General features: G+C 48.2%; 1 protein-coding gene across 1 annotated transcript; it reads right to left on the reverse strand.

The window, feature by feature from the left end:
- Window positions 1–14,989: 14,989 nt before the first annotated feature.
- Window positions 14,990–15,559, reverse strand: LOC109757208 (uncharacterized). The gene has a single exon (XM_020316040.1). The coding sequence runs from the start codon at window positions 15,557–15,559 to the stop codon at window positions 14,990–14,992; it is 570 nt and encodes a 189-aa protein (XP_020171629.1).
- Window positions 15,560–19,313: the final 3,754 nt, after the last annotated feature.

The raw sequence follows: 19,313 nt of genomic DNA on the forward strand, positions 1-19,313 counted from the left end.
CTTGAAATGGCTATGAATCACTTGCTCCTTCTGGTTGTGTTCCGTGATCCAGCCAGAATTGTGCTTGACACGATGAATGAAGTTTTTTCTCCTCCGATGGTTCACCCGGAGATGGAAGTAACAGGTGCTAGCATCACCCTCCTTCAGATTGGTGATTCTGGAGTTTTGCCTCTTCCTAGATTTCTCAAGCACAGCCCACGCGATGATCTTTCTCTTTAGTCTTTTTCGAAGATCATATTCCTGTTGGGAAAGCTCTCTTTGATCCATAGCCAGGTCAAGATGCAGAATAACTTCAAGCGCCATATGTAATTGGATCTTAGCTTTGGCGAAAAGGGACTTGCTCCAGGAGCGTAATCTTTGGCTAGTAGTTTTGAGCTTATGAAACAGCCTCTGGTATGGCTCGGTATACGTTGATTCTTCATCCCAAGCATCCTTGACCGTCTTTTGGAAACCCGGCATCTTGGTCCAATGGTTCTCGAACCGGAAGGACTTCGGTCGCTTGGGAAAATCCTCATTAGCGAGTAAAAGCGGGCAGTGGTCCAAAAGTGAGGAGGAGAGGGCATGAAGAATGTGATTGGCAAATTCGATGTCCCAGTCCTCATTGCAAAAAAAGCTGTCCAGTTTACAAAGCGTTGGGTTGTTTCTTTCATTGCTCCATGTGAATCTTCGATTCTGTAGATGGATCTCCTTGAGCTCGCAAGAGTTTAAGGTGTTGCGAAACCTAACTAGGCGGCTGCGATCCACATTTGTGCGGTTTTTATCTCGAGCCCGGTATATTTGGTTGAAGTCGCCGTTAACCAGCCACTTTGTTCCTGGCAATGGTTTCTGAGATGATAGCTCAAGGAAAAAAGCATCTTTGTGAATGCTTCTAGTTGGTCCGTAGACAGTGGTAAGCTTGAAAGATTTGTTATCCAAAGAATTCTTGATTGCAACAAACGCCGAGAGAAAATATGATCCGAGCTGGACGTTGGATATATCGATCACAGCTTCATCCCACAACAGCAAGATGCCGCCCTTAGTACCATCAGCAGGCTTGTAGGCGAAATTCTTCAGACGTTGGCCACCAAGATAAGCAGCAGTAAAAGGATCAATCACTTGGAGCTTAGTTTCCTGTAGGCAGACCAGATGACAGGAAGATGCAGCAATTGTTTCGTGGACGGTGGCGGTACGTTCAGGGCAGTTTAAGCCACGGACGTTCCAGCACAGAATAGAGATGTTTTGTTCTAACATTGGTTCACCAAAGATACATCAGGATTACAAATGGGAAGCAAACAGAACAGCATCCACATAATCATAGGTTTCGCCAGGACCAGGGGCAGCAGCTACAAACAGGCGTACAACTAACAAGGATTTGGTGTACTATCATCAGGAACTGAACTACAACAGTGAGTAAGCTGTAGGATCAGACGCCCGTGGAGGCAGCCTCGTCCAGCTCTGGACCTCCTTTTCCACCATGCTGCACCAGGGCCTCCTCCACTGCTGAAGAAAGGTCACAGTCCAGCTGGAAGAGCGCGCGGAGGGCCGCAACGGCAATATCTGGCAGCTGGCCTTGGAACATCTGGGCGAATTTTGCAATCGCCGCTTCTGTAACCTGCTGGCCCTCAGCCACAATGTTCATGCGGCGACAAAGTAGCTGCTCAGCAAGCTTTGCTATGGGCATCTTCCTCTTCTTTGCTCGGAGACGAGGGCTCTGTCGTGGCAACTGGAAGCCGGTCACCCCGGCCAGCGTCTTCCGTCGAGCTGCTGGAGGTCTGGGCGGCGTCGAACGTGGTGACGGGAGCAGCGCCGGCATGTACGGGATGAAGATGGGAGTTGCAGACTCTGGAGAGGCATTGGTAGCAGCTGCAGCAGGGGATGATGCAGAGGACGCAGATGGGGAGGAAGGAGTAGCAGCAGCAGCTTGAGAGAGCGACGGGGGTGGCCGAGGGGAGGGGAATGGAGAGTTGGTGCAGCCCCTCGCCCTGTGTCCAACCTGACGGCAGCGCCGACAGGTAAATGGATTCCTGCAGCTCGCCTTGCAATGGCCTTTGAGCAAACAGCGGTGGCACTCTCTGTCTTGGATCTTGACGAACTCGCTCTGTCTCCTTGGTGGGGAATAAGAAGCCGCGACCCGACGCCTTAAATGAGGGTGGTTAGGTCGCTCTTTACGCTACCAGTGAGCCGGCCGCACCAAATGCCATTGATGTTCCTGAGCATCCGCGGCGGGGGCAGAGTGTCTTGATTCCCGAGCAGCCGGCGCTGGGCTCGAGGGAGAGCTCGTCGAGTCCCATCGAGCCTTTGCCTTGAATGAGGTCGCAGACGCGGACTTGAGGCATGGGCGGTGAGCTCCTTGAATGGGCGGAGGTGGTGTGCCTTGCAGAAGATTCGCATTGATGGCGAAGCAGACTCTGCGCTGCACACCGGCGGCAACCGCAGCCGCCGTAGGCGGGGAGTGTGTGGCTTGGGGATCCAGATCTGGAGAGCTCGACGCCAGCTGCGGAAAGAGCTCGGCCACCAGATCCAGCCTTCTGAACTGCGGCGATTATTGTTGCTGGATTAGCCATGTTCAAACGTGGTTATATTTGGAGGATATGATGAAGGGCAAATGTGAACATTTGGAATGACTTTATTGTGTGGAATCTAACTAGGAAATGAATTTTCTCGATTTGGACAACATACCATGAAGAATGGATACATAATAAATACAGGGCCCGTTCAATAAGACTTTTCTTACAGAAGTGCCATGCAGCCGGTTATTTGCCGTCAGCTATGGAAGCTGCAAGTTGCACGTAAAATCCAGTTTTTTTTTGTTGGTTAGCTCTTCATGGAATTGTCCCCCTCCCCAAATCCAACTAGCTATGACCAACATATCCATGTTGTGGAGAATGCCCAATTTTTCACACGGGTCCGGAGGAGGTGTGACACCTTCTGTTTTAGTGCGATTTGGCGAAGAGACTTTGGTCTACTCTGGGACTTGATGTACTCATCGAATCAGCCCTACAAGGCGATCACTCGGGTTCGGCGGTTCTGGAATAAATGGACCAAACCGGATCCAAAGCTTGGAAAAGTGAGTGTTAGTGTTGTCTTCCAAGAAGAAGATGGATTTCGTTCTATAGTGACAAATCATACGTGATGAAAGATGTCAGTTTTATAGCGGGCCAATGCATACATTCATTTTGCAGCGGATGTGATTGCAGTCGTGGACATGGCTATGCGTGATGGTTTAACACAAGTAAACACTATGGGTTTTAATAGGGCCGATGCGTAATCTGATTCTATTATTGCAGAGGGCAAACTCAATGGCGAGATGCTGCAGCTGCAATTTTCACGGAGCGCGTGGACACGTTTAAATTGATTAGGAAGGCCATCTTGAAGCATTGTTATCGTAAATCTAATTCTGTAGCTCATGATCGAGCTAAGTTCTGTTTTCTGTAATAAGTGAACAATAGTCTTTTTTCGAGAAAAACTTTCGGTCTATTCATCAAATATCATGGTAGTATAAAGAATACATGGAGTAAAAAACAATTAAATTCATGTTCGTAGACCACCTAGCGACGACTACTTGCATTGGAGTGAGCCGAAGGCGAGCCGCCATCATCGTCCCTCCCTCACCGGAGTCGAGCAAATCTTGTTGTAGTAGATAGTCGGGAATGCTAAATCCCTAAAGGACCTGCACGCAAGAATAACAACCGCCGCCGATAAATAGAAGCGTAGGTTCAAAGGATCCAACCTGTAGCACATGAACATAGATGAAAGAAGACCGGATCCACGTAGATCCACCGGTGATAAACACCAACGAGATCCGTCAGAGGCACACCTTCACACACCCACCAACGACGTGAGACGCACCGCCGGAAAGGGGGCTGGGCGAGAAGAACCTTATTCCATCTTCAAGGAGCCATTGCCGCCTCGTCTTTCTGAGTAGGACACAAACCCTAAATAGACTCAAAGAAACACCTTAAAATGAAGCATGAGCCCTCCCGCCGGCAAGTGCCTGATCCACCGCACCTCCATGTCTAAGGCCACAGGACATGAGATAGATCGACGGCAACGTCGACGTGAGGCGGGGAAATGCTAAACGCCTTGGAGCCTTTCCTTCTTTCTCAAGTGCAACAATAGATGGGTTGATGGACCTCCAAGTTTTTTAGTCAACCACTAATGATATAATTTGTGTTTACGTTTAATAAAGTTAGCCATGAAGGCCTTTTCTAAAACAAAAAAAACATTCTTAATTCTTTTTATCTTAAAATATTTTTTATTTTTTATTTTAGAGTGGATTTCTCTTTTTTTTACCCCTCACCCTTGGGTTTCATGTTTGTGATAGATATTACCCTGTTTAGCAAAAAATCTTAATTTGTACCCTAAACGGGACGCAGCAATTCGGCGCTCGACCCAGCTGCTCCCGAAATCGTCGGCGTTGGCTACTGTTTCGGATTCTAACAATTCCAGCTGGCCCGTCAGAACGGCAGCACCGAATAATAAGGATACAAAAGATATACGGCGTGCAACAGTGCGTTCTGGTGAGCCAATTTCGTAGGGAGGGACGTCGAGGCGTGCGATGGCCTTCCTAGTCCGCAGACCAGAACAACGCGTTTATGACTGAGCCGTGGACCAGGATGTCAGGAGGAGCACCACCGCTGGGATGCGTCACCGTGCCGGGGCCGTGGCCGCCTCGGGCTGATACTGCAGGGCACCTCTTGGATTATGGATGGGCTTAGGCCCATATAAGACAATAATCCCTGGTTAATCTCTAAGGCCCATGCATATGTACGGCAAGTGGTGGGAAGTGTGGGAAGTTTAGTACCATACTGCTATAGTAAGAAGAGTGAGACCTCTTTATAAGGGCTGCTCCATCACTTGCTATTGGGAGCTTGGGAATAGGAGTTGTACACGCGCGCTCCTCCTCCTCCGCCGCCTGCCTCGCCTCGTCACAACGCGCGCGCGCGCCGCGGGTTGCGGTAATGAGCCGAGCCGAAGCTTAGGAATTGTTAATTAATTAACGAGTCGCTTACGGAAGCGCCATTGTCCGAGAGCCCATCTACCTGACGGCCTATATAAGAAGGCGTTGGCTAGTGGAGTGTTACCTAACTCAGTTCACTCACTCCCTCTCGTACAACCCTAGTTGTCATCTACTGTTCCGCTCTCTATGCTGCTTCCGGCGATCCCATCCCGACGACCACGTGAACGGCTGGTCGAGAGAGCAGGTGCCTCCGGAACCCTGTCGTTCGAGATCCTGCCCGGCAGAACGACAATAAGGTTTTTGGGGAGCGTCTCGACGCGACTGGTCCCGATCCGTCCCCTTCACCGACCGCCTCTGCTTCCACTACTTCCCCTACATCGACACCATGGCCGACGACGCCGCCGCCAAGAGGAAGGCCACCGACGACGCCGAGGCTGCTGTTGCCGCCGCCGCGTTGGCGTGGCCAACCGGAGGGTATGATCTGTTCATCCCTCGTTTACTCGTTCTCGTGCTGGCCGTATATGTGCTCCTCATAGATGGTTCGTTTCTATGTTCTGTACGTGCTAGCATGCTTAGGTATCGCAATGAGATGCATGCCGTTTATGCCATGCTTACTGTTTACTCGTGGATTAGTCTAATTGGAAAAGTGCTAATATTTCCAACAATCCAAAAACCTTATTTAGGCACTTTTCGATTAAAGGCTTTGCTGCAACATTGAAACCGGAAAAGTTTACCGGGACACATTTTATGCGTTGGCAGACAAGGACCACCTTGTGGCTCACAGCAATGAACGTGTTCTGGGTCGGTGGTGTGTCTCCCACAGAAACGATTGTTCCTGAACAGGAAACGGCGTTTAGGGAGGCAACCACCATCTTTCTGGGAGCCGTACTTACTGTGATCGGAGATAAGTTGGTTGACGCATATCTCCATATGTGTGTTGCCAAAAACTTGTGGGATGCGCTCGAAGCTAAGTTCGGCGCAACCGATGCTAGGAGCGAACTGTATGCCATGGAGCAGTTCCATGATTACAGGATGGTTGATAACCGTTTTGTATTGGACCAGGCCCATGAGATACAATGCATCGCTAAGGAGCTGGAGCTCCTAAAGTGTGAGTTGCCGCACAAGTTTGTCGCGGGTTGCATTATTGCAAAACTCCCTCCTGGATGGAGGAACTTTGCTACTTCTCTCAAGCACTTGAGACGTGAATCCTCTGTTGAGGATGTCATCGGTCATCTAAGTGTTGAGCAGAACTCGAGAGAAAAGGACTCACACCTGAAAGGGGCAGAGGGTTCTTCTAGTGCCAATGTGGTACAGAAGAACTTCCACAAGGTCAAGGGAAAGAACTCTGTCCAGCAGAATACTACCTTCAAGAAGAAGGGTAAGAAGAAAGATACGAAAAGAGATGGCTGCTTCACTTGTGGTTCAGAGGAACATTGGGAAAATAAGTGCCCAAACAAGTATAAGAAGCCAGGACAGGACACCAAGCCTGTCAATGTGACTCTGAGCAACAATGATGCGGCATCAGGGTATGGTAATCTGTTTACCATACTTTCAGTTTGTCAGTCCACCGATTGGTGGGTTGACACTAGGGCGAATATTCATGTGTGTGCTGATGTGTCTTTGTTTTCAGGTCACACGAGATTGTTCTGTCCTGATGGGGAACGGCTCACATGCTTTTGTTCATGGTGTTGGCATGGTAGATCTGAAGTTTACTTCGGGAAAGATCGTGCAACTGAAGAACGTGCAGCATGTCCCAGCCATCAAGAAGAATCTCTTCAGTGGCTCCCTTCTATGTAAAGAAGGGTTTAAGTTAGTATTTTAGTCTAACAAAGTAGTCCTATCTCGTTATGGACTATTTGTTGGAAAAGGATATGAGTGTGGTGGTTTGTTCCGCCTTTCCCTGGAGGATTTCTGTAATAAAGTCATGAACCAAATTCATTCCAATGTGAACGAATGTGAGGTTTGGCATTCACGTCTTTGTCACATAAATTTCGGTTGTATGACGCGGCTAGCTAAAATGAATAATCCCGAGTTTCACTTTAGCCAAAGGCTCTAAGTGCCATGCGTGTGTGCAAGCAAAGCAACCTCGTAAGCCTCACAAGCCTGCGAAGGAGAGACACCTGGCACCGCTAGAGCTCATACATTCAGATCTCTGTGAGATGAATGGTGTGTTGACTAAAGGTGGAAAGAAATACTTCATGACTTTGATCGATGATTCCACTAGATTCTGTTATGTGTATTTGTTAAATACAAAGGACGAGGCTCTACACTACTTTAAAATCTATAAGGCTGAAGTTGAGAACCAACTTGAGAAGAAAATAAAATGAGTCCGGTCTGATCATGGTGGAGAGTACTTTACTAGTGAGTTCAATTTATTCTGTGCGGAACATGGTATTATTCATGAGAGGACGCCTCCCTATTCACCCCAGTCAAACGGGGTTGCCGAACGGAAAAACCGTACTCTAACAGAGTTGGCTAACACCATGTTAGATACATCGGGATTATCCAAGGCATGGTGGGGGGGAGGCTGTATTGACATCATGTCATGTCCTGAATAAACACTAGTGCAGAACAGGCCTTTATCACCGATTCGTAAGGGCCTTTAGTGCCGGTTCTGCAACCGGCACTATGGAGTGAAGACTAAAGGCCCCCTCTTTAGTACCGGTTCGGCACGAACCGGCGCTAAAGTGCCACCACGTGGCACGAGCCAGGCCCGGGTGCTGGTAGACCATTAGTACCGGTTGGTAGCACCAACTGGTACTAAATGTTTGGGGGGTTTTGGTTTTAATTTTTATTTTTCCATTAATTTTGTGTTTTCCATTTAATTCTTTTTTGTTTGCTGGTATTTTACGATACTACATATTGTACATGTTATGCATATATATAAATAGATTTTCTCGTAGAACTGATCATATATATATAATCGAATGTCTCACAACCACCATTAATTATTCACACATACACACGTATATATATACAATTTCTCCTACATGTTGCCTTGGTGCCTTCGGAGCACGATGACAAGTGGTTCATGGGGGCGGTAGCGGGTAATAGTATTCTCCTTTGGGATCTATGACCTAGTCGAGCAAAAATCCCGCTATTTCCTCTTGAAGTGCTTGTATGCGCTCCTCTGATAGCAGCTTGTCCCGCACCTCTTTGAACTGTTAAGAAGGAGATCAATATGCATGTGTATTAGTTGTGTGACTAGATATTGACAATCATGTAAGATTTGTGAATAGTATTCTGGCAAACGTACCCAGTCCTGTTTGTCAGATCTGCTCCTTTCGGACGCCATCATGCGAATGTTCTCGCAAACGTAGTATGCACACACTTCAGTCCCCGGCGCCTGCTTCAGGTCCTTTACGACAATAGAATTTAATCAGATAATAATTAATCAAGCATGTTAATTAATTAATGGTATTGAAACAAGAATTAAAGAGATGGTAGCTAGCTAGCTAGTACTACTTAATTACTTACCTTGGGTCGATACCAACATAGCTTTTGTCGCATTTTCTTGGAGTCACCTTGATGTACTTTGCCCAAGCCCTGCCTGCTGGCAAAGAAAATTAATAAAGGGGTTATTGAAAATAGTTCATATCAGGAAATGACGAACTAAATAGGCCGAGATATAGTTAATAATGATTGAAATAACCTGTCGACTATCCCCTTCACGATGCTGTAGTCACTATTTTTTTAAGTAGTGAGTCCAGTACTTCAACTTTTCCTTCGTCAACTTTAATGTCTAACAAGATCCAGTGGAAGCTGCATGCGCATACGTTTGCATGTATAAATTAAGCGGGCATGTGCATAATGTTGGGGATCGTAGCAGAAATTAAAATTTTTCTACGCATCACCAAGAAAAATCTATGGAGTCATCTAGCAACGAGAGAGATGAGTGCATCTACATACCCTTGTAGATCGCGAGCGGAAGCGTTCAAGTGAACGGGGTTGATGGAGTCGTACTCGTCGTGATCCAAATCACCGATGACCGAGCGCCGAACGGACGGCACCTCCGCGTTCAACACACGTACGGAGCGGGGATGTCTCCTCCTTCTTGATCCAGCAAGGGGGGAGGAGAAGTTGATGGAGATCCAGCAGCACGACGGCGTGGTGGTGGAATTAGCGGGATCCCGGCAGGGCTTCGCCAAGCGCAAGCGGGGAGGAAGAGGTGTCACGGGAGGGAGGGAGGCGCCAGGGCTTGGGGTGCTGCTCCCATGCGCCTCCCCACTATATATAGGGGTGGAGGGGGCTGGTTTCTTGCCCTCCAAGTCCATTGGGGCGTTGGCAAAGGTGGGGGAAAGAAATCCCATCATTTCCCTTCCCCACCGATTGTTATCCCCCCTTTTTAGGGATCTTGATCTTATCCCTTCGGGATATGATCTTATTCCTTCTAAGGTGGGATCTTGGTGCGCCTTGACCAGGGGTGTGGGGCCCTGCCCCCACTGCCCACGTTCATGTGGGTCCCCCCATGCAGGTGGGCCCCGCTTCGGAACCTTCTAGAACCTTCCCGGTACAATACCGAAAAATCCCGAACATTTTCCGGTGGCCAAAATAGGACTTCCCATGTATAAATCTTTACCTCCAGACCATTCCGGAACTCCTCGTGACTTCCGGGATCTCATCCGGGACTCCGAACAACTTTCGGTTAACCGCATACTAATATCTCTACAACTCTAGTGTCACCGAACCTTAAGTGTGTAGACCCTACGGGTTCGGGAGACATGTAGACATGACCGAGACATTTCTCCGGTCAATAACCAACAGCGGGATCTGGATACCCATGTTGGCTCCCACATGTTCCACGATGATCTCATCGGATGAACCACGATGTCGAGGATTTAATCAATCCCGTATACAATTCCCTTTGTCAATCGGTACGTTACTTGCCCGAGATTCGATCGTCGGTATCCCAATACCTTGTTCAATCTCGTTACCGGCAAGTCACTTTACTCGTACCGTAATGCATGATCCCGTGACCAAACACTTGGTCACATTGAGCTCATTATGATGATGCATTACCGAGTGGGCCCAGAGATACCTCTCCGTCATACGGAGTGACAAATCCCAGTCTCGATTCGTGCCAACCCAACAGACACTTTCGGAGATACCCGTAGTGCACCTTTATAGCCACCCAATTACGCTGTGACGTTTGGCACACCCAAAGCACTCCTACGGTATCCGAGAGTTGCACAATCTCATGGTCTAAGGTAATGATACTTGACATTTGGAAAAGCTCTAGCAAACGAACTACACGATCTTGTGCTATGCTTAGGATTGGGTCTTGTCCATCACATCATTCTCCTAATGATGTGATCCCGTTATCAATGACATCCAATGTCCATAGTCAGGAAACCATGACTATCTGTTGATCAACGAGCTAGTCAACTAGAGGCTCACTAGGGACATGTTGTTGTCTATGTATTCACACATGTATTACGATTTCCGGATAACACAATTATAGCATGAACAATAGACAATTATCATGAACAAGGAAATATAATAATAACCATTTTATTATTGCCTCTAGGGCATATTTCCAACAGTCTCCCACTTGCACTAGAGTCAATAATCTAGTTACATTGTGATGAATCGAACACCCATAGAGTTCTGGTGTTGATCATGTTTTGCTCTAGGGAGAGGTTTAGTCAACGGCTCTGCTACATTCAGGTCCGTATGTACATAACAAATATCTATGTCTCCATTTTGAACATTTTCACCAATGGAGTTGAAGCGACGCTTGATATGACGACACTCCCAGTTCCATTTCAGAAGCTTATGCATCTCCGGATGCTGACTACTGGAAGGATGTGGTCCGTAGCGAGATGGATTCCATCGTGGCAAACGGGGCATGGGAGATCACTGATCGTCCCTATGGTTGCCAACCATTGGGATGTAAGTGGGTGTTCAAGAAGAAGCTCAGGCCCGATGGTACTGTGGAGAAGTACAAGGCTAGGCTTGTGGCCAAGGGTTATACCTAGAAAGAAGAAGAGGATTTCTTAGACACTTACTCACCTGTGGCTAGACTGACAACCATTCGAGTATTACTCGCTTTGGCTGCCTCGCATGGTCTTCTCGTTCATCAGATGGATGTTAAGACGGCTTTCCTTAACGGAGAGCTAGACGAGGAAATTTACATGCAACAGCCAGATGGCTTTGTAGTAAATGGTCAGGAAAGAAAGGTGTGCAAGCTAGTGAAATCTCTGTATGGCCTGAAACAAGCGCCTAAGCAATGGCACGAGAAGTTCAACACTACTCTGACATCTGCTGGCTTTGTTGTTAACGAAGCTGACAAATGTGTATACTATCGCTATGGTGGGGGCGAAGGAGCTATACTGTGTCTGTATGTCGATGACATACTGATTTTGGGGTCCACCTCAAAGTCATTGAGGAGGTCAAGGCTTTTCTATCTCGTAACTTTGAGATGAAAGACCTGGGAGTGGCTGGTGTTATCTTGAACATCAAGCTATGAAGAAATTCTGAGGGTGGAATTACACTTTTGCAATCCCACTGTGTTGAGAAGATTTTGAGCCGCTTTGGATATTCGGACTGCAAACCTTCTGCAACACCATATGATCCTAGCGTGCGGATTCGAAAGTTCGAAGGCACGGCTGTAGATCAATTAAGATATTCTCAAGTGTTTGGTTCACTGATGTACCTAGCATGTGCTACTTGTCCTGACATTTCATTTGCTGTGTGCAAACTGAGACGGTTTGTTTCCAATCCGGGAGATGTGCATTGGCATGCTGTTGAGCGAGTGATGCGTTACTTGCAAGGTACTACGAAGTATGGAATTCACTATTCTGGGTACCCAACGGTACTTGAGGGGTATAGTGATTCGAATTGGATATCTGATGCAGATGAGATGAAAGCCACAAGTGGATATATCTTCACACTTGGTGGCGGTGCTGTTTCCTGGAAGTCTTACAAGCAGACGATCTTAACAAGACTATGGAAGCAGAACTCACAGCATTAGACACATCATGCGTCGAAGCAGAATGGCTTCGAGAGCTTTTGATGGATCTGCCGGTGGTTGATAAACCAGTGCCGGCTGTCCTTATGAACCGTGACAATCAAATGGCGATTGCCAAGGCTAAGAGTTCAAAGGACAATATGAAATCCACAAAGCACATAAGAAGAAGATTAAAATCTGTCAGAAAATCAAGAAACTCCGGAGTGATATCGTTGGATTATATCCAGACGGCTAAAAATCTGGCAGACCCTTTTACAAAAGGGCTATCGCGGATTGTGATAGAAAATGCATCGAGGGAGATGGGTATGAGACCCACGTAAGTTGCCATGGGGGTAACCCAACCTATGTGATCAGAGATCCCGTGCATTAGGACCTGGGAAAACAATCCGGCGGTCAACTGAGGAGAGTATCCTTAATTAACCCACTCCGTTGGAGATGCAATAATACTCTCAATTCTGTAAGGCAGGCTGACTTTTGTCTTAATGTGTTCCAAAGCTTATGTAAGCAAGATGCTAACCAACAGAGCATTCTTTGGAGGAACACACCTATGTGAGCCCGACTGCTGGTCACAGTCTATGAGATTGGGTGATCTCTAGGAAGCTCATGAGAAGGTATGGAGTATGACTAATAAGCTCCACCCGTGGGGTTTAGCCTTCGGCAGCCACGTATCAGCTGACAATGGGCGAAACTTCTACACGCCAAACTGACAATTCAAGGCATAGTCCATTGTTCAGTTTTGAAGAAGTCTAATCCCATTGCTCTAGGTGGAGGTTCAACTTAACAGTCTCCACTGAAAATTCTGGTATATCAAACATTGCTTGGAACAGTTGACAAACTTATGTGCCTCGAGATCTGGTGGGGGATTGTTGGATTATGGATGGGCTTAGGCCCATATAAGACAATAATCCCTGGTTAATCTCTAAGGCCCATTCATGTGTACGGCAAGTGATGGGAAGTTTAGTACCATACTGCTACAGTAAGAAGAGTGAGACCTTTCTATAAGGGCTGCTCCATCACTTGCTATTGAGAGCTTGGGAATAGGAGTTGTACAGGCGCGCTCCTCCTCCTCCGCCGCCCAACTCGCCTCGCCTCGTCACGACGCGCGCGCGCCGCGGGTTGTGGGAATGAGCCGAGCCGAAGCTTATTTTTGCCGCTCAGAAATAGTTAATTAATTATTAATTAATTAACGAGTCGCTTACGGAAGCGCCATTGTCCGAGACGTTGGACTGTTGGCTGTTCGCGGACTCGGTCGTGGGCCTGGCCCAGGCCCATCTACCTGACGGCCTATATAAGAAGGCGTTGGCTAGTGGAGTGAAACCTAACTCAGTTCACTCACTCCCTCTCGTACAACCCTAACCGTCATCTACTTTTCCTCTCTCTGTGCTGCTTCCGGCGATCCCATCCCGACGACCACGTGCACGGTTGGTTGGGAGAGCAGGTACCTCCGGAACCCTGTCATTCGAGATCCTGCCCGGGAGAACGGCAATAAGGTTTTTGGGGAGCGTCTCGACGCGACTGCTCCCGATCCATCCCCTTCACCGACCGCCTCTGCTTCCACTACTTCCCCTGCATCGACACGATGGCCGACGACGCCGCCGCCAAGAGGAAGGCCACCGACGATGCCGAGGCTGCTGCTGCCTCCGCCGCGTTGGCGTGGCCAACCGGAGGAGTATGATCTGTTCATCTCTCGTTTACTCGTTCTCGTGCTAGCCGTATATGTGCTGCTCATAGATGGTTCGTTTCTATGTTCTGTACGTACTAGCATGCTTAGGTATCGCTATGAGATACATGCCGTTTATGCCATGTTTACTGTTTACTCGTGAATTAGTCTAATCGGAAAAGTGCTAATATTTTCAACAGCACCTCCGTACTGGGAGGTCGACCGCCGCGTCGACGCTGCCGGGAGGTTGATGCCGCTACTCTGCTACTCTTTGCGTCCGCAAGCTGATGGTAGAGGAAGCAGAGATGGAACACCGGGCGCCGCGCTGCTGCCACCGTGCGCAAGGACGCCGGGGCTGAGTGCCACGACGGCGTCGAGGCTGAAGTTGAACCGCTGAAGGCCGGCCGTCGCAGAAGATGGCACCGCGTGCTGGGGCCTTGCGCCGACTGTGTTCAAGGAGAAGAAGTGAATGGGCGAGCTGTGGGGCATTCTGTGGGGGCGCTAGGACCTCGACGTACCGTTGGTAGCCAAAAGGCTAGGAACCGCCGGGAGGAGCGGCGTTGCGGCGGTGTGGCTAACCACCGACAGGGATTTTGCGGCTCATGAAATCGCTTCGCTGTAGCGTGCTGACAGGGATTTGTAGTATATATGTGTAACCACCGAGAATTTAAAACGTTTTGAAAACATGCTCAATCAGAAGTCAGAACAATGCACATTTAGAGGAATGACTGGATATACAGGCATTTCATCAGTTTAAGTATGCATCAGGAAAACGGGCTAAAACACAGGGAGCCACCCTTGCATACTTAAACTTCACCTACAAGAGGACCGCCACATACCAAGTACAGTCAGCGTACAGCTAATTGGCTGAGCCAAAATACATGATCACAACAAAAAAACAGAGCAACAACGGCAAGCATTTGCAATCCAGCGGCCGTTGCGACTGTGGAAACTGGCTTGAAGACATGATTTAGTGGGGCGCGCTGGATCGGCTGCTGGTTTGGAACGGGCAGTCTGCGCGGCGTTGTTGTCTTGGCGTGTACACGGGCTTGCTGTTGAGCTCGGGAGATCTGCTGAGGAGTAAGAGCATCTCCAGCCGTTGTCCTCCTCAGAACGCATAAAAATCGCCTCCGGGGGCGAGCCGGCGATACAATCGGCGCTGGGGGCGTTCCCCCCAGTCGCCGACGCCCCCCCCCCCCCCCCCCACCCCCCCGATTCATTTTTCAACCCCCAACCGCCGCGCACTTCCCCTCCCCGGGCCCGCTGGTCATTGCCCCTAACGCACCCCTCGCTCGCCTCCTTCCTCGCCGACGCCGCCGGCAAGTTGAAAATGATACATAGATAGTTCACCATAGCATACATAATGAAAATGATACATAGATAGTTCACCGTAGCAAAGCCTGTTAAAAGAAAAGATCAACTACTCGTCGTTTTCCGGCTCCGACTCGGTAATGTCCTCCTCCGACGTCTGCAAGTAGGCGTCAGCATGCCGCTCGTCCTCGGAGTCCCAGGACGACGTGTTCAGTTGAGCGGCCTGCTTCCGCGCACGCTTGTCCTCCTGATAGGCGGCTCGCTCCTTTCTCCTCGCCTCCCTCTCCGTCCTCCGTTGCTTGTAAAACTGGCGCTCGTTGACGATGTCCTGCGGGAAGCGTTCGCGCCACTCCGCCATGGCTTCCACGTCCATCTCCGCGATCGCTAGGCGACGCTGCCGCCTCCGGTTGTCACGACGATCCTCGTCGGTGAAAAGCCGCGGGAGATGCGCGAGATCCTGTGCGCACTGGCTCGTCGACACGTCGGAGAAATTCATATCCCAACGAGGCCGCCGGAGGCGCCACGCCGCCGCGTCGTACGCACGGGCCGCCTCCTCTGCGGTGTCGAAGGTGCCGAGACTGAGCCGTTTTTCGCCGAACGAGATTTCGGAGGAGAAGACGCCGGAGCGGCGCTCGCGGACTCCGCGGAAATCAGCAGCGCCCAGGCGGCGCATCGACATGGTGGCGCAGAGGCGAGAAAGAGAGGAGGCACGCAGGAGCGTCGGCGGTGGAGAGGAGAGGAGAGGAGAGGGGAAGTGTGCGTCCACCGACGGGGGGTAGGCTTTTTATAGCCGCGGGCGGGCGGCGGCCGCGTGGCCGCCGGGCATACACGTGGTGCCGCGCCTTCACTGCGCCGCCCGTGAGGCATCAATGGATGCTGACCGGCGCGGCAGCGCGCCGCAGCTTTGGCATTGATTTCCCCCGCGGGAACCGAGGCGATGAGGACGACGAAGCGACGAGAAGCACCGTGTCGCTGACTCGGGGGCCCACGTTTAGTTCGCGCCAAAACCGTTTCACCCGGCGCCCCCGAGCGCCCCCCAGCGCGCCGGGTTCGGCTTGGGTCCGCCGGCGCCAAATTCGGCCCGAGCCGGCGAAAAATGGGCTTATGGGGGCGTGGCTGGGCCGATTTTTCTGCGGCGGCGCGAAAATATCGCCTGGGAAGGGCGTGTTGAGGGTGCGGCTGGAGATGCTCTAAGCCTATTGGCATACACGTTCTGGAATCTGGCGAGACTGGAAAACACCAAAAAGTCATGCAGAAAAAGTGTTCAAGCAAAGGGCAGAGATCTTTGAAGGGGCTGTGTTCAGCACTGTAAAAGAGGGCAAGTTCAGTTTCAGATCTACTTCGTATCAGCAGCACTTGTAGAAACGGACCTCCTGCGCGGTTGCATTTTTTTTTCTTTTGACGAGGGGTTCGTGCTCGGTTGCATGCAACTGCACCGCGTAGTACTCCTTTTTTTACGGGCACAGAGTACTATGCATTAGCCACGGTCCAGTAAGAGTAAGGCCCAGGAAAACATCAGGTCCGTTGCACTATTCTGGACCAGGAGGACAGTGCTAACCCAACGAACGGCAATAAATGCGATAGGGCCGTTCCTGTTTCTGCACAAATACGGGTGACATACGCGAGACAAATACGAGTCATGGCAGCGATCACGAGGGCATGCGATGGTCATGATTCCAGGAATATCTGAGCTCGGGCTCAGAACCGAATTTTCACCCTAAACGCTCTTATATTTCTTCTTTACGGAGGGAGTACGTGCTACATTTTAACCAAACTTTTTTTGACCGGCTGTACCCGCCGCGTCGATGGTTTATTTTGGTTTCTGATTTTTCATCGAAAAAAGTCCAAAATAAACCTTAAAGTTGTAGACGAAAGCTAAATGAAACCCCAGAACTTTGAATCCCGGAAATTGGCACTCTGAACTTGTAATCCCGGTCTATTTTGGACCCTAGACCTGTTTGGCACGCTGGGAAGACTACAATCCCGGCCGGGATTCCAGCTACTCTCACAGACTAGAATTTGGGCCGGCCCACTATAACACAACAAGAATTCATGAGGTTTAAAAAATGTTCGCACATTTCTAAAATTGTTCAAAAGTTAAAAATGTTGTCGTTTTCTATTTTTCGCACAAATTCAATTCGTTTTGTGTTTTTAAAAACAGTTTGGAATTTCGTGTTTCGCACAAAATCAACTCTATTAGCATTTTAAAAAAACTGTTCGTGATTTCAAAAAAACACATTTATCAAAAAATGTTCAGCATTCCAACAGTTTTTCACATGCTATGAAAAAAATTCGTATTTTCAAAATTGTGTCACATTTTCTAAATACTGTTTTTGGAATTTCGTAAATTATTTCATAAATAATATATTCAAAAATGTTTTGGATTGTTGGCAGTGGACTCGACTGTGCCAGCCCACCAGACATGAAGCAAGTTTTTTTTCCTTAACACGCGACGTAAAAAATTCTTTCTTTCTTTTTCTGAACGGGCGACGTAGTAATTCCAAACCAAAAAAAATGCTGTGGAGTCGAACTTGGGACCTGGTAGCCACTACACTGACTGACATAGTCAGAGGCCCGAAATATTTAATCAGAAACCAAAGCGTCAAACTGTGAAAACATTTTTTAGGGGCAAACAATTATTTATAGCGTATTTATTTATGAAATCTTTGAACATTTTATAAAGTGCGAGAACTTTTTGAAAATTTCGAATACTTTTAAAAAACCAACAACTTTGAAAAAGCGAACACCTTTCTAAACATTTTTTGAAACCTGAACAAAATTTTAAAGTGCAAACACTTTTTGAAACATAATTTTTTTTTGCAACCTGAACAAAATTTTAAAGTGCGGACACGTTTTGATACATAAACATTTTCTGAAACCTGAAAATATTTTGTGACATCTAAAAAGTATCACAAGTTTTAAAAAATGTACGGGCCAATCCAAATGTTTATACAATGTATAATAATATTTGTGTGATTCAAAAAAATGTTTTTAAATTCAAAAAATGTAACATTTCAAGAATGATCATGAGTTCCAAAACATGTGTTTGTGATATTTTTAAAAGAATGTGTTTACAATGTAAAAAAAATGTTTGCGTGATGTACAAAAATGTGTCTTAACCTTAACAGAATATATGTGGCATGTCCTAGAAAAAAATGTATGCAAATTTAAAAATGTTGAACCACGTAAAAGAGTGTTGTGTAATTTTATAAATTGTTTATTGTCATTAAGAAAATGTAAAACGTGTAGTTGAAAAAATATTACCATGTATTCAAAAAGTTTTGAAAACATGTAATTTATAAATGTACATAATTTATTTGAAAATATCAAAAGTTTATCCAAAAATATTTAATGTGTGCGTTAAAAATGTACATTGGGTATTGAGAAAAATTAGACATGTGTAAAAATGAAAAATGAAAAGGAAACGAAAAAGGAAGAAACTAAGAAAAAACCAGATTAGTGCGCGCGCGCGCGAGCAACTGTGCTACTGGGCGGCCCCAATTCAGCAAATCCCGGCTATGTTCTGTCAAGGTTTAAAATAGACCGAGATTAAAGAGTTTAGTGTGCTGATTTCAGGAATTGAGAGTTCGGGGTTTGATTTAGCTTTCGCCTAAAAATTGAAGGTTTGTTTTGGACTTTTTCCTTTTTCATCCGGTTTATTTGCACTGAATTTTACAGGGCTAATGTTTTTGAAGTTGAATGGGGCTTAACTTTTAGGAAGCAGCTGCTGCACTTTGAGGTGTACATTTGGTCAGGATAACATCATTGCTGGAAGCAGCTGCTGGCGTGCGTCCGGAGTCGGGGCTCGCGCACGTGTACCGCTTCCTCAACGTGAACGGGTTGGTTGTGATGGTATCCGTCCACGTCGCCGCCATGGCGCACTTCCTCTTCGTGCGAGCGCCGGCCGGCCGGGGTCCACGTTCATCCGGACGGGACGGGACGGGACCGCGTGGCTCGGCCTACGCGTGCGTGGTACATCCCGTACAAGATCATGTCGTCCGAGATCTCGCTCTACCGGCCAAAAAGCACTAATTGCAAAAAACATCAACGCTTGAGGTAAGGTTTGCAGAAACCACACATTTACGGAATTATGCCAAAAAGCACTAATTTTTTTCATAAAACACTAGTCGCCGGCTTAGGCCGTTTTGAGCACGATTATGACACATGGGTCCCGTCAGAAGAGGTGACGTGGCAAAAAAATTGTCAATTACATCCTGCTACAGTTTTAGTTTGCAAAAGGACCCCTAAAAAAGCAATCGGGTCCTCCAGTCCGGTGGTGGACGCCGGCGGCCAATCCCAATTACATCCCACCGCCCCGGTGGTGGACGCCGGCGGCGGGTCCTGCGTGGTCTGGGACGGGCAAGAGGGCGTGGATCCAGCGGCGGTGTCGGTTAGGACGACGAGGCAATGGAGCTCCAGCGGCGGCTTGAGCA

The sequence above is a fragment of the Aegilops tauschii genome, chromosome 2 (assembly GCF_002575655.3).
Source record: "Aegilops tauschii subsp. strangulata cultivar AL8/78 chromosome 2, Aet v6.0, whole genome shotgun sequence".
NCBI classification, from domain to species: domain Eukaryota; kingdom Viridiplantae; phylum Streptophyta; class Magnoliopsida; order Poales; family Poaceae; genus Aegilops; species Aegilops tauschii.